We start from the raw sequence: 16,419 nt of genomic DNA, 5'->3' as shown, positions 1-16,419 counted from the left end.
GCTCAGGCTCCCTTTGCCTGGGTAGCATTTGCACCGTGCCTTCCACGATGGGTGCAGTGTACCAAGATAGTGACAGTTCCTGGACCAAAGGAGTCAAAGTGCATACTAGACCTCGTCTACTCCAAAACCAGATTTTTGAAGTAAACACTCAGCTGAGCGATTGTATGTAGACCACTTCATGTGCAATGTGTCATCACTCTAAAACACATCAACACACGGTGTTTTCAGAGATTATGAAAATTTTATTAACAAAGAAATTCTGCATCATCCGCATTCCCCTGAAAAACAACCACCTCAGACGGGTAGAAAACACTTTTTTTATTCACTATACCCTCAAAGCCAGCAGAATGAAACCACAACACCAAAGCATAGACCAATATTTTGGATCGGGATGATCGTTTGAGATAATTAAATACTAGAAAATTAGATCGTTTGAGATAATAAAATACTAGAAAATTAGATAATAAAATCAGTCAAGGTATTCATTTCCCAGGCTGAGGCTTTATCCAAACAAATGATTCCACTGTGAGTCAATATACGTGGCCATCAGCTCTTTGTAACACTACCCTGAATATACACGGCATACATCTAAACTCATGATGGATCTCCTTGAGAACAGTAAGACCTGAGGGCCAGCATGATTTACAGAAATGTACGGCTACAGAGCAATAGTTCAGCGACAATCACTAGAACATGTAAAAGGTGTGCTTCATGATAGGATGTGATTGGTTTCTCAGGGCAACTTTTTAGTTCATTTCTGATTATCATTAAGTGATCTACTGCTGTCCCTCATAATCTCCCTTGGATACTCTCCATCCCAACCTTTACTGAAAAAAAAAAATCTGTAAACGCATTCCAGATACGCTGCGTATGCAAGATACGAAGTACGAGAATATTAACAGATTCTGATGTCCTGGACACAAATAGAAAACACACATATATTGGGTCCTCGCTGTCCGAACGCACTGACGTCTGCAGCCGGAAAGCCCTCAGAAGAGATCCTACGGAGGTTTAACTCAAGGAGGGAAAAGAGTTAGGCCTGTTACTTGACTACGGTTTCCAGGGCCTGGTGTAGCTCTATTTTTAGGAATGGCTCCAAGGAGCTGCCTACACAAATTTGGATGGAGCGAGGCAGGCACAGATGGTGGTCACGTGAGGGCGCAGACGGATCGGGTGGGCTCCCTTACACAGTCTGCACATTTAGGCTGCTGTGTTCCTCCTATTTCAAGTGCTGCCAAGTCCCGGCTGTTATCCTCCTTTTTTTTCCCCAAAGTCTTGATTCATTTAATTCTCCTGAAGGTGGTGGGAGAGGAGGATGATTGCGCAAACCTTCCTGTTTTATGGTTTAGATGAGACAGTCACCATCTTGGCGCCTTGTCAGATTTCAAATGTAACATTTTGCTAAAGTGTAAAGCTGTGTATCTGTTCCTTTTCTGTTGCCGTCACTGTAACTTCAATATTTGCAAAACACAACCCCAAAATACTTCAGATCCAGCCCAAAGCAGTTTGTTATTCAAGCGACACAATTCTCACACGTATCAATACACAGTGAGTTTGCAGCACGGAAACCTTGACTTCTTTTCCTTTTTGATTTTATTTTTTGTTCCTTCTTTCACTTACGATTTTTTTCTTTCTTTAGGGATTTAAGAATTATTCGATCACACAATAGCAAAATCCCCGCTATATATGCATTTTATATATATATATATATATATATCTCCTGATTATTATCAAGCTTATCACCACACCAGCTCTTAATGGCTGCATTATTTAGAAAAAGGAAGCATGTAAGCTAGAGTTATTCTGCCATTTGAGCTACCCTGTGAATCGCCTGTGAAGCATAGAGCACCTTAATGTTGTGTGGAATTTAATATTCTGATACAAAAAAATTGTAGTGTTTGCTATAAAAAGTTAAGGTATTCAAGGTGTGCTTGCAGGAGCGCCTGATTCATAGTAATTAGCATTAAAGCTCTAGTTTCTCACTCTTTAAAGAGCCATAAGATTCTCACTCTTTTTTTTTTTTTGGTAGGAAACTGTCAAAATCAAGATGGATTCAATTATTGAGATTTTTTAAATTTTATTTTATTTTTATGTATTTATTTTTAAAAACTTTTGGTGGGGGGAGGTAATTTGATTTATTTTTATTTATTTATTTATTTTAATGGAGGGACTGGGGATTGAACCCAGGACCTAGTGCATGCTAAGCACACACTCTACCACTGAGTTATACCCTCCCCCCGAGATTTTTTCTTTTAACAGAGACCAAAGTATTTTTTCAGGAGTCTTGGTGTTGAGTTGATGTAATTTGTGTGTGATCAAATCTCTGCTCCAGAATCTGATCCACTAAGTCCCCGAATGTGCATTCTTGGCCTGAGCTAGTGTATAGGAAGGCCATATTTAAAGCAAGCCAATACATAAAAAGGTTTTAACATCTGTTAATCAAGTGTTTTATCTGGAGGGCATAAAAAAATTTACAATCCTCCAACTAACTTATTTAACATTTCCCTTTTTATCTGGATATTTATATTGTGTAATAATTGACACTATCATCACAACTGATGGAATTATTCATCTATCTTAAGGCAAACAAGGAAAGGATTTTCTTTTAGAGTAGAGTTTAATGATTAGTAAACATATGTCAATATGCAATGTGGAGAAGCAAATTAAGCTCAATTATTGTCTTGAATTTCTGCTCTCAGCAGAGCATACTGATAAAAGTTTTTAGTAACATTTATGCTACATGAATTTGCATTCTGAGCTCCTTCCTTAAAAGACTGATATTGTTCCAAATTTAATGATAACAATAATTAGAAAAAAGTCTTCCCATCACAGGGTACTTGTGCTGTTTTAAGTCACAGTGACTGAAAAAACCAAACAAAAAACTACCCTCCAAGTCAATGGTCAAATGTTCAAATGAGGACTTCAAAACACTGGTTTAAGTCTCTAGTTGACTGTGCATACAAATAAGTAATAGAATTCCATATCAGATACAGTTTCATGAATGGGACACATCAACACTAACCAATCTTCCTCCAAAGTACTTAGCTGCCAAGAGAGATACTTCACAACATATCACAAAAGTGCCATTTGTATAAACATTTCCCATGATGAATGCTCTTGGTTTTGTTTAAGTGAGTATTTTTAACCTGAGCTATTAATAAAAAAAAAATTTTTTTTTCTCCCTTGTAAAGCTTGGCTTTCAGAAGAAAGGATCTTTAAGCCTCCTCTCTTGTGAGAGTAATTTCTCCTAATACCCCCGGTGCTATGGAAATGCAGCCAGGGCTCATTAAATAGACTTCTGAGCATAATTATAATTAACAATTAGCTAGAAATTAGTTTTAACGACTTGTTTTAGATGACAGAATAGAAGCATAATGTAATTATTTTTAAACCTTCTACATCATTAGAAGTACAACGACTACCAACTTTCAATTATTGAGAGGCAGACAATCATCCAAAGCATTTAGTAAGTTACAGATTCAAAGCAAGGGTGTGGAGAAGAGGCCGCGCCCCAGTCCAGGTGTTTATAATTATTTAGCCTTTTGCAAAGTCTCTTTCTTTTCTACTCTGCTCTTTTAAGCTGTTTCATGCCCTGAAATCATCCTACCAGGGGAAAAAAGAGAGTCATCCTGGCAGTTCAGCTCTTCCCCTGCCCCCTGTCTTTCTCAGAGTTGTAGGGACGATCATGGCGGGAGGTGGGAGGCCTGGAGGAAGATGCTACAAAATTCAGCAAGTGGGCCTGAAACTGTCCAAGTCAAACTGGACTAACAGGGAAGAAGATTATATAAATGATAGATAAAATGAGTATTAGGAATCCACTCCAGACTCTAACAATAGATCTACATCATTCTTTTCCTGTTCTGTGTTCTTTTAATACTCCCAAGTCAACTTGGAGCTAAAGAATTTTTTAAAAATACTATGGAAACTTAAGGAACTGTTCTTTCATTTCCTGAAAAATATAAAAATATTCATTTAGAACAGTGATTATTTTTCATTGTCAAAAGCTAATTTTTTTCTTCCTTTCTTATCTCTTTTTTTTCTTAAAAAAAAAAAATCTCAGCTAGTCAGTGTGCTCTTCTCTCTCCCACCTTTGAGCAAGAATGTTAGACCTTTTGCTGCTGACTTTCAGAGGGTGTCGGGGAACATATCCTGACACCCACGTAAAAGACCTGGTATCTGTGTTTCCACATCACAAAGCAGGCTAACAAGCACACAAGGCCGCAGACCAAGTTCATAATCATCTGGATGAGCAAGAACAGTTTGAAAGTGCCGGTGATGCTGGCACAGTCGGTCACATCCCGGTACACGAAGGTCCTGCTGAGGGGCTCGGAGGAGGGCAGTTTGCACTGGCAGGAGTCGAGCGCGGTCCCGCAGGTAAACTGTGTGAGCTGTGCATAGTGGTGGGCGGCAAACGCCACAGCCAGCACGCAGACCACCAGGCCAAAGGCGCTCAGCACAAAGTAGAGCAGCTGCAAGAGAGCAAAGAAAACCATTCCGGTTACAGAGAGCACTGCATGACTCTTGACAGAGCTAATGAAGGGAAGCTGTTCCCTCTCAGGAAGTTCCCCAAGGGAGGGGCTGTCTCTCCTCTAAAACCTGGTACCCAAGACGGGGAAATGGCTTGTTAAGCATTGTGAGTGAGGAGCGAGCTCTGATCGTAGTCTCATTTGTCGTACAGATGTCGGGTGTTTTCGTGAATCAAGCCAACAATATTAGCTTGATTTGAGGATGTTCGTGTATGGATATAGCAGGAAGCTTAGATGCATCCCAAACATGAGCGCCATCCCTGAAAGCCATGCTGGGCTTGTTTTGACCTTAACCACTGCTGGTGTAAAGACTGAACCAAGGTTGGGGAGGTCGGGTATAGCTCAGTGGTAGAGCGCATGGTTAGCTTGCACAAGGTCTTGGGTTCAATCCTCAGTACTTCCACTGGGGAAAAAAAAAGACTGAAATGAGACTCGGAAGCAAAGGACAAGTTTCTTCAGTGTAAACACTGTGTTGGTCAAAATTGGCAATGATTGGTCAACTAGCAATATGGGTTAATAAAAAAAGACTATGTTCGATGCAGTGGTTGCCGAAGTGTGTCCAGGAATGCCAGGATCGCCAGCGAGAGGTAGCTGGGAGAACAAAAAAATTTATGGCTCCGGAAGGCAGGCATCTTGATGCCAGATTCATCACCTGCAAATCTCATCCCAGGTTCCCCTATAACCATGTAGTTCTAGAGAATAAAAATAAACTGCAAATGGTCCCTCAGCCACCAAGATTCTGAACACTGTTGGCCTATGTGTTAGCCTCAGAATGGAAAAGTCTGGTTAAAGTTCTAACTCTGCTACTAGGGAACCATGGAATCCCTGAACAGCTCAGACATTTATCCTACATCTGAGACATTTTGATCAAAAATTGTGAGTGCGTGTTGACATGGCCACAATTTAAACCATTTTACAGATTTTAAGAAATTGTCCTGCGATTGGACTTCTCTGCTGGAAACCTTTCTCTTAATGGTCCAGCCTTCTGAGGGCCAGATGAGGAACGCAGTCCCCAGCTGCTGGGGCTAGTGTCCCGGGCCCAGTTCTTAGTGCCAGATTTACATTCCCACAGTCCAGAGTTGCTGGTAGAGCAGTTCTGGTGAACGTGAACTCCTCCAAGGAAGATAAGTCCCTTCCAGGTTCAGGTTAAAGTTGCTCTGAAAAGATTACGCCCTCCCACCACCTCCAACTAAAAGCAACTCAAAATAAAAACATAAATACAAGATTATAAAATATGTGTGTCTAAGTCCTCCAGATGAGTGATCTTCCGCACAGGGACAATTTCAAGTGTTTTCAAGTTTTCAATACTTAAAAATTTAGTTTTGCTTTCTTGAGTGGGGTGTGTGTGTGTGTGCGTGTTGGTGCGCTGAGCAAGTGTCTGGTTTGCTTGGAAGCTTAACTGAGGGCACCACAGGGACAGAGAGGAACTGGTTAAAGCCGTTTTGTCCTAACAGGGCTGCACAAGCAGGGGATGCATGGATTCTTTGGACCTTCTCATCAAAGATATCTTAAACACACATACTCCTTTTCACTTTAAAATCATTTGAAGGATTGTCACATATAGCCCACGTTTCTCCATCTGTGAAACAGTCTATTGAAACATCTTCTATCTCAAGGACATAACAAGGGTAACTTACAGCCAACATATTTTGTCTCTCTTGGAGGAAGGGAACCAGAAAAACACAAAGTGACCCCATTTTAAAATTTAAAATGGAAACATTTGATTTGTGACATTGAATGCATCACCTGCCAGTCCCCAAAATTTTCAGTGGCCATATTTTCTGCAAAAAAAAAAAAAAAAAAATGTAGTTCTGAGGCTAAAAAGTATGGATTTATTCTGTGGGGCTATTAGAGCAGAATGTTTGAAATATTCTGGGTTGTTTTAAAATACTCAGGCCTGATGAGTGATTTTAAGCTCTTAATGCCAAGGGCCAAATTAAGTTGTGTGGGGTGCGTTGTGCGTGTCTGCCCACTGCAGCTGCATTTCCATTGTGAGTGGCAAGGAACTGGGAACTATTTGCTTCTGATAACATAGATATATCAGTGACTCTACCAGCAGGGAAGGCCCAAATTAAAGGGATAATTTCCCACCTGAGAGTCCTCTGCTTCGTAGAATGGCCCCAGTTGGAGTTTTCTCTACACATTTTACTGCCATCAATGGATGAGACTGACAAAGTCTTGTCATAACCCTCCTACCTCCAACACACACACACACACACACACACACACACACACACACACACACCCCTCCTTAGACAGAGAATTTCTATAACATTCACTGTGGCACTGTCTTGAAACAATGACAATGATCCTTCATTCTCAATCTGTAAATAATTCAAACAGTTGCAAAAAATATTCTCTTATAATCATCACAACAATCCATTTGCTGAAATGTGAGTTGTGTCTGTTTTTAAAAGATAACCTTTTGGCTCAGAAGATTTGCCTAAGACATTTAATAAGTGCACAGCCGTGCGTGGGGTGATGGTAACAGGCACCAGCTGGAGAGTCAGGCCACCTGAGTTGGGATCCTGGTTCTTTCCTCCTTAACTACAAACCTTGGGCAAATTAATCAGTCCCATGCGTACCTCTGTTTTTTCACCTGGCACCTACGTCACAGGATTATTAGAAGGATCAAAAGAGCTGTTACACGTAAAAGGCTTAGAACGGTGGCTGGTAAACAGTAGCACTATTTAAGTGTTGTGAAATAGATAAATTAGGAGAGGTGGACAGAGCTGCCAGGTCTCTGGACTGTTGTCAGGACACCAACTCTGCTTTGTCTTGTTCCATCTCATGTGGGAGGAAGAGCGCACACTTGACTTGTAGAAAGGACGTCAATGTTTACGCAAACAGAGATTGCCCCGTTTGCATCGAGCATCTTAAATGCGCTAGAAGCCTCGAGAGCACCAAGAAGAGCCATGCCCCTCCGCTCCTTTAAATCTGAACACATGTTCGTCGGTGCATGTCTCCCACGTCGGGATTCTGCTTCTCCCACGGCTTGAAAGCATCAGGCCAAGTAAACAAGAGTGAGCCGCAGAATCGAGTTTCTTATCCGTTTCAAGACGTGAATGTAACTTGATCCGCCAAAGCCTGCGGGCTACGTCTGACGCGCTGGAGAATTTTTTTTTTTCCTTTTAACTCATCTGACAGCAGCAAGATTCTGGGTTAGAATCTGTAATTTAAAATCAAGTGGCTTGTTTTACCTACACGGCACTAAGTAAACTGTCAATGGAAGTGTTTACGATGACCTTGGGAAAGCGAGCAAACAGACCCCGAGAGCTGCGGGGCTTGGGACGCGTGCGTCTCGCCCGTGTCAGCCCAGCCCCAGCGGCCGGCGGAGGCGCGGCGCCCCCGGCGCTTATGTAACCGCGGCGCCCAGGCGCGCCCCGCGCTCGCGCCTCTAATTGGTACCCGGCTGCCGCTTCCAACGCGGGGTGACTCCGGGAGGAAGGAGGCTCGGCCTCGATTTAATTACCTCCCTGGTGTCAGGCAGGGTAAGGCCCCCCTGCTGCCCGCTGCAGGAGGAGGCGGTGGCGGCAGCCCCGGGGGGCCTCCGGGAGCGGGCACCGGGCAGTTGCGCCTTCCGAGCCCTCGGGGCGGGGAGGTGGGGGGATGTGTCCCGGAGTGTTTCCGCAAGCACATGAACCGGACACGTTTCTGCAAATCACCAAGGTGAGCCCCGAGAAAACAGGGCCACGAGAATAGGAAGGAGGCCCGATCTGTGGCCAAATGGCACGCGGAGCCCAGGAGCAGAGCCCAGGGAGAAAGATGGACAGCGCCGGGGCTTACAGGGCCTGCCAAAGGGCTGGACAAGGCTGCGCTAGCTTGGGAAGAAAAGACAAGCCCCCACGGCTATTGTCTGAGAGAAAATGGAACTCGTGTGTGTGTGTGTGTGTGTGTGTGTGTGTGTGTGTGTGTGTGTCTGTGTGTGTGTCCGCGCACGCTAGCGCAGGCTGCAGTGAGACACTGTCATCACCCCCGGATTGCTGGTCCTGGCTCTCCGGGCGTTCAGCAGAAGGAAATAAATTCTCCAACAAGGCTTGGGCCAGAGTATCAACACATGAGCACTAAAATGCGATTATGTTGGTGAGAAACACCACATGAAGATGCATTGCATTCCCTCCTTCCTACCCTAAATGATGTGAGAAGCACAAGGGAAGTCCGCTGTGACCTGTTGTGCCGTTGGAAACCCTGGAGATTGACTGAAGCTCATTTTCCACCTGAAGATAATACAGCGGGCACCTTAGAGAGCTGGCAGGAAGCATCACTAAAGGTCACATCCAGGGGAAGAGAAAGTGCCTCTATATTTGTCAATGTCTGTCACAGGTGGGGAAAAAAGACAGCTAATGAGATCTTCCTGGTGGGGAATTCTCACCCTGACTGACATTGGCAGTGACTTTTTATTTTATTTTTTAATTTTTTTTTTCTGGCCTTGCTCCTGATTTTAAGTGCAGACATTGAGATGGCTGTGGAGGCCTCTGTGAAGATAATGCTGTTGCCTCTGGTGTTTCCTGGGATCATGGCGGGGGCGGGGGGGGGGGCGAGGGCGAGGAGGGTGATAAGGACATTTCACATAAACTGATGAACCGACTCCAGAGCTCTTTTTACCTGGTGAATGAAGTTCCCGTAATAAAACAGGACAATTCTTACTAGGATTTCTGCCTTTTAAAAAAATCATCACTAAGCCTTCCTGTTGAGTCAACCCTCTACAAAAACAAAAAACCAAAAAAAAAGTAAACATGGACTGATGTCTGCTCCATCTGGCCTTCTTTTAAGGAACACCCTCAGACAGAAAAAGTGCAATTTCCAAGTAGGGGCATATTCACCAAAATTCTAACTCTATCAATTTTTTTTAAAATGTCGTCCATTAACTTTTTAAATTAGAAAAGTTACATCTAACTATTGGAGAACATCTCAAAACTGAAGGAAAAAGCTAGAAAATGTAGCTATAATCCCACTATTCACAGATAATTTTTTTTCTATGCACATAAGAGCCATTTTTTAAAAAAATTTCTGTAGGATCAGACCAAACATTTTGTGTAGGCAGGGTTTTTAGCTAGTTAAAATAATTTGAATTTTTTTCACTAATTATTCTTTTACAACATGATTTAAATACATATATATGGATCAGCACCTTGCTTTTTTATATCAGCTGTTTTTATGTCAATATACTAGAATATACTAACATCTTATTTTCTGCATCTTTGTAATTTCCAAATGATACAGTTAACTTACTCTTATGCTTTATGCTTTCTTGTTTTAGTGAACAAAGGCATATCCAGTTTTTAATGTGTTTTCTTGCAGAAGAAAAGTAAACAATGTGAGTAGACAAAAAAAAAAAAACCAACAACAACAACAACAAAAAAAACAAACCAACACTACAGAAAGCTTTTTGTTCTCTGCTACAGGAGTTGAAAGAAAATGTAGGAATTTGATTTCTGCTAGTTCTGATTGCTGAGTGGGGTGTTTATCTCCCTAAACTCAGAAAGGGTGTGTCTATGTCTCCCTTCAGAGCACATTCTACTGGGCAGTGAAAATGCTGTGTACTTGAATTGGCTCCAACCAAACACACTGTCTCTAACAGTAAAAAAGACATTCACAGGAAAGACACACACTTGCTAAACCATGCTTATCCTGACCTCCCTCCTTTGCCCTCAGACTCTTGGCACGGATCATTTGGATGCACCCAATGTACTTTTTCTGTTTCAGTGATCCCACCTACAAGGGGAAATACACTTAGACTGCTTCACTATTAAAACATTCTAAACAAAATTCCAAGATAGGGAAGTGGGCACTGATATAGACACCGTTTCCCGGCCAAGTGTTCTGTTGAACTGATGAATTTTCAATATTCCTTTTAAGGGCATTGGAGGACAGACATCATATGCTCCATGCCAACCCAGTTCATGGAAATAAAGACTGTTAAAAAACAAAAATCAGCATTACCTTTGGGATCTGGATGAATGCCCTCCTCAAACCTTTTTTTTTTTTTTTTTTTTTTGGCCTGCCTACAAATGCAATTTCTAGAATAATCAGATCTACCACTCCTTAAAAAGCTCTCCTTTATTTTGTACTTGTGTTTCTCTCTATGCGTCGATAGAAGAGAAAGAAAAATGACAACTTACTTTCATGGCAAACTGGATACATGTCCGTTCGTCAACTTGATACGAGACACAAAGCATAAACAAACCCAGATAGGCCACTAGGCAGACCTGCAATGGAGAACAGGGACGAAGAGATGTTATCAGGGCAAGTTGTGCATTCTAATGACATCAATCTCTCTGTCTTTCACCAGTAACATCCTTCTTATCGGGGTGTTCATTTCATTTGCTTATCTTTATGTGCTATTTTTTCTCAGCTTGTGGAATAGAGTTTTAAAAATAGGCAAATCAATTTATTTCAGTGTAGCCAGCATTTATTAAGTCCTTTTGACGTGCCAGGTGCTATACGAGGTCCTTCAGTGCATACAATGCTGAACAGAATTTCCTCAACCTCCGTAAGTGCAGTCCAGTCCAGGCCAAGATAAGTGCCCACACTGTTCTAAGGCAGGGCATTAATGTCAAATGCTATTCAGAGAAGTGGAAAAAAATAACATGGAGTTGGGCGATTAAAAAAGCCTTCACTAAAGAGGTGGATTTGAAATGGTCCTTGAAAGAGATGATGGTAATAATGATGACTAACTGTTACTGAGTGCTTACTTTGTCCTGGGGCTTTTCTAAGGGCTTTGTATGGATTTCCTCGTGTTATCAGCAAAAAATGCTATGAAGTAGGTGCAGTTATGATCCTCATAAATGAGGAAACGGAAGCACGAAGCTAGTAAGTGATGGGACCAGCACTGAACCAGGTAGCTTGGGGGAATCAGCACGGAGGCAGGAGGGCACAAATTGTGGGGAAAGAATAACAAGCACGTACCCCACAGTTGAAATAACAAAATATGGAGCCAGAAAGGTAGGCTGAAGATCTGGGGACGTGGTACTGGTTTAGGAAGTAGTGGGGGCTCCCTTGAAAATTTTTGAGCAGGGGAATGGCATGATTCAAGACATGTTTCAGGAAAATGAGCAGCGGTGGCGGGTGGGTTGCCAGTGAGAACATCAGAATCTTATTTGGCTGAGCTAAACAAGGTTAATCTCTCGGGTAGGCCAGAGCTCAGATGGTGGCAGGCAAAATCCGAGAAGGAGGTGAGAGGAAATGTGTAGTAAAAGTTAAATCTCTACACCTTGGCTCTTGCATGATGGACAGGAGGCCACTGGAGTGGGAGAAACAGGAAGCCATCTATCTCCAAGTTCTTGGGTATCAGTGATGGAAAGAGAAGGGGTACACCTGGCTGAAAGAATTCTAGGGGGCGTGGCAACTTTGAGAGAAACCATAATTGATTCGATTTTCTTTTTAGTGCACAGAAGTTTCTTAAACTGTGATTTAGTGTTTCTAATCAAAGCATATCTATTCACACTCTCAACTTTGGAAACCTTAAAATGTTGCTCAGTCCTACTTTAGGATGGAAAACATAAGCTACAGAATTGCATTCTTAGATCAGCACAATTTTCCTCAAGACAGATGGTGGGAGAGTAACTGAGAATCACCCAGTAAGTCATTAGATGGCTGATTTCATGATATTCACAACTCCTACCCTCCCGGCCGTGAAGCCAAAAGCCAAAGCCTTCTTTGAGTACAGGCTGTTTGCAGGGTTTTCCACCATTAGGACTGGCTGATGGTTTAACAGCACAGGTGACATTCCCAGTGGAGACACAGCTTTAAACTATGTGAGCACAGCGTGGGCTGGAGAAGTCTGGGTGGAAAACCAGGCAGCTAGGACCCAGAGAGGCAGCTTTTCAGCAGAGGACCGGCAGATGTGGAGGTCATGATACTGAAATTGTGTAGCCCTCAGCGTGGCCATATTTCCAAGTCAGAGATGAAGTTCTTTTTCAAAGCCCTTAAAAAATATTTCTAATTGAGGTGTAAGGTTGATACGGTCTGTTTTTTCCCATTAAGAATCTCCAGAACTGAAACAATGGAAGACATACTTTCTTCTTTTGTGTATTGGCAACAAACCAGATGGGGGCTTCTAAGCCTGCTTCTGTGGGGACTGTGAGATCCCTAAGCGCGTGCCTGGGCCCCCTTGTTAGCATCTGTCTGCAGGTGCACGGGGTCAGGCCCTCTCGCCCACATAGCTGTCTTTGTCCCTAGAGGCTGCTGGGAGGTTGTAATTGCCAAGACTTCCCTCCTTGTCTTTATGAGAGACACATTCCAGCAATCAGGCTTAACTGAGCAGCAGCTTAAAAATCTGACTCTGCCTTCCTTGGACAAATTGTTCTACTTCAATCGTATCTATTTCTTTGTAGCCTTAATTTAGCCTGAGTTCCAGCAAGAAGTTGCACAGGAACACATGCCCTCATTCTAGAGCACTTCACTTAGTCCATCAACAGAACTTCTTTTGAGGCCGGACTCTTTTTACAGCCCTGGCAATTGAGAGGTGGAAAAACCATCTCAGCCTTCAGGGAGCTCTCAGTCCCATGGGGAAAGAGAGGAGAGTGAAGTCACAATACCAGATAAGGACTAGGACCAGGTCCGCTGCTAACCGGAAGGCAACTTGGGGAACCTTCCTGGAGGAAGATGGATTTTGAAAGGTAAGCAGAAATTAAGTAGACGGACGTGAGGAAGAGTAGAGAGACTCTTAGTACGTATAAAAGCTGGAGAAATGCAGGGTAAACATTTGAGGACTCCCACAGCTCTGGTGCAGAGGATGGGAGATGAGAAAGGAAAAGATGAACTCGCATTGATGGAGAGGAAGTAGGTCACAAAGGACTTTTATTTCACTCTCGGACATTGGAAGCAGGGGAACGGTGTGATCAACTTTGCTTTTTAGAATGGCCTTTCTGGCTGTGAAGAATAGACTGGGAAGGGAAGACCAGCTCAGAGGCTATTCTCCATCTGTGGAGAAGTGATGAGTAGTACCTGAGTTCAGGTAGCAGTCGAGATAGAGAGGAGGTGTGTTTGAGCGATGTGACGGATGCAGAATCCAAAGTCTCTGAGAACTGATCAGCTGTGAGGACTGAAGGAGGGGGAGGGGTCTTCAAGGTGCTCGGATACCTGGCTTGAGCTGCCAGGTGGATGGAGTTCACGTTTAATAAGACACAAAATACAAGAGGAAAAGCAGAATGGGGATGGAAACTGATGATGCCCCCATGAACTCAAAGCTCACCTGCATGAGCATAGAACTCAGGAAAGGGGTCTGAGCTGAAGATAAGCCCTTGTTAGTCATATGTGAAGCAATCCAAACCATTAGAAACACGGGATCACCCAGAGACAGTCCAGGAAAAACAGAAAAGGGCCAAGGAAACCCAGTTCTGAGGAATCTTTGAATATTTTGAACCGAAAGTATATTAAATACACTTCTTTTAACTCTGGTTGTACATTATGATACATCTAAATATTATGAAACCAATCTGATCTTTCCTTTGGATTTTTGAAAGTTTCATTTCTGGGTCCTAGTGCAGGATATTTGCTATAAAGCTTGGATCAATCCAACATATTTCAATTTTTTGGCCTTCTCATAGGACTCAATAGCTTCTGGGGAGGGTGCGGTGAGGGGGGTCTTCACTTTCTTACTTACAGCTTTGCATATTAGAACAATACTTCTTTATCAGAGAGTTCATTGGTGTTTCAAAATGTAAGCACCTTATAGAAGAGGAGTATTTATTGAATACATAAAACTGATGACTTAATGGCCACGAGGAGGAAACCAGATTTCTCATGCCAGACTAAGGGTCTTATTTCCGGAGTGCGCACGATGAGGGTGCGGCAGCAAGACGGGATGTTCTGGCTTCCGAGGGCAGGGAAAGGGGAGCTCTTGTTAATGAGAAGTGATCCTTGCCAGGCCTCTCTGGAACAACATTCCTGGATTCCGGGCCAGGGCTTCCATTAGGTATGGTGAGGTGAAGCCCACGGAACAGGAAAAAGGTAGTTATATAAGATTTTCAAGAAAGCACTCATTGGACCAGATACCCAGGCCTGGGGCAGACAGGTGGTGGCACTGAGCACAAAAGCAGACGATAACTGGGGGGTCCTGGGAAAACTTGCACTAAAAGGGCAGCTAACCTTTAAGAGCTTGTTATGATTAAGTTCACATCTGGATGGATAATTACGGTGATAGGAAAAGCCTGAAATTATATTTTGAATGAAGAAAAAAAGAAAAAAAAAGCCCACCATCATTGTGAACCTATTTTTTTGGATGCATATTTCTACAATCTGTTTAGCATACAGAGGAAAGAGAAGTCCTGAATTCCACATCCTGTCGCTGCTAGTCTTTGCTCAGAGTGAAGACCGCAGTCTCTCCTGTGAGTTAGAACGTTAAGCGGAGTTGGAATGTTCTCTGAATGTTAAATCCATTTCTAGATGTACGTGTCCTGGGTCTTGTCACACGTTGTCTTTGTGTTACTCGGCCTGTTGTATCTCCAGCAGTACCTTTTGAGGGTTGGCGTTAGAAAGAAAAAGTGACTGCTGGACCCGGGTCTTGGAGGTTTACCTCCGTATCATTTTTTCCTTTTCATTTTTTGGCACAGCTGGGAGGTATCACCCTGAAAGAATTTACTTCCCTCCGTGCCATATTTCTATGCTGGTCTTGTGACATTCACACAACCTCCAGTTTATTTGTTTTCTTCTTTTTGTTGTTGACGGAGCTGCTTGACAGGGCTGGCTGGGGAATTCAACCTTCCACTGTCAAATGCCTTTCAAGGTTTCTCTCCTCCTCCCATCCCCCGCCCTGCTTTCATCTGTGAACCTGCAATGTGACTCTATTTCTGTAAGTTGATCAGCTTGCTCCTTTGGATTTCAAGAGCTTTAATTCGGTCAGTACAGTCACAGGATGAACTCCTCTCACATTTGCTCAGCCAACTGATCAACCAAGAGATGAGGCAGAAATGTACACATTCCTCTGGATACTTCTTAAGAGAATTTCTATGGATTTTCACCTATTTCATAGAATTTAAGGTCGAGTATTAGAAATCATTTTCAACTAATGATAGATATATTGCAATCTGTCAAATGAATGCAGTCTCCCTCAGGAGAATTGCTGATTAATACCTCATGTACCAGAGATATCAATAACATACAAAAGAACATTTCATGAGAATCTATTAAAGGATGTTTATTGGATCAAGATTTCAGAAGGATGGGATAGAATACTTTAGCGTAACGGAAGCACTTTTCCTCGATTCTCACTGCCTGTGGTAAGACAAAGTCTAGGCCGGCAGCTCCGAGTTACTCGGAGGTCTTGGTGAAAACGCCCCTGTCCCCAGAATTTCAGATCCAGTAGGTCTGGGGGTGGAGATCAAGGATTTGCTTTTCTAAGAAACGAGAGCAGACTTTGGGACCCACTAGTCTAAGTGAAAAACATAGTTTTCTAATTGCTGATGCCTGGTATGGGGTTTATCTGAATGGTTAGGGGCTAGAAGTGATACACTGACTAGTGGAGTTCCCTATGGAAGAAATGTTTATTCTAAGTAATAATGAGATGGACCAACAACAAGAGTTTCTCCGTAAATAAATTGTCATGACTAGTAGAGGAGTTCCTCAACAAAATTCCTTAAAATCGGAGGGGAAAACCCTTTGTCATCATCACTACTTAAATAGGACCTCATTCTAGAGCCCGTGGCCTCGATGTGTGTGGTTGATGATTTGGGAGCATCCCTAAGTTATCCATTAATGTGATGTGGCTCTCTGCTACTGTTGACAAGCATTGCCCACTCCACTCCACGCCAAAGCAAAGCAATTATCCAAAATTGGACCGTTTGTGCAGTGATGTGCTGGGAAATGTTTAACCACCAGCTGCAGGGTGGAGCACTTGCTAACGTCCGTGGTGTAAATATTTCTACCAGTGCTGATTTCAAACCGCCATTGT

At 42.9% G+C, this 16,419-nt stretch overlaps 1 protein-coding gene across 2 annotated transcripts in view; it reads right to left on the bottom strand.

The window, feature by feature from the left end:
* Positions 1 to 303: 303 nt before the first annotated feature.
* The window catches only part of SSPN (sarcospan), a 37,660-nt gene continuing 21,544 nt past the window's right edge, over positions 304 to 16,419 (bottom strand). For both annotated transcript variants that reach the window (XM_074357909.1, XM_074357910.1), the window contains 2 exons: positions 10,649 to 10,735; positions 304 to 4,469 (listed from right to left, as the gene is read on the bottom strand). In XM_074357909.1, the coding sequence (XP_074214010.1) occupies positions 4,104 to 4,469; positions 10,649 to 10,735 (453 nt within the window). In that variant the 3' untranslated portion in view covers positions 304 to 4,103. The remainder of the gene's footprint in view (positions 4,470 to 10,648; positions 10,736 to 16,419) is intronic.

Source organism: Camelus bactrianus, chromosome 34, assembly GCF_048773025.1.
Source record: "Camelus bactrianus isolate YW-2024 breed Bactrian camel chromosome 34, ASM4877302v1, whole genome shotgun sequence".
In the NCBI taxonomy this organism is placed as follows: Eukaryota; Metazoa; Chordata; class Mammalia; order Artiodactyla; family Camelidae; genus Camelus; species Camelus bactrianus.
Note: the sequence above shows the minus strand (reverse complement) of the source record. Positions and strands in the feature narration are given on the sequence as shown.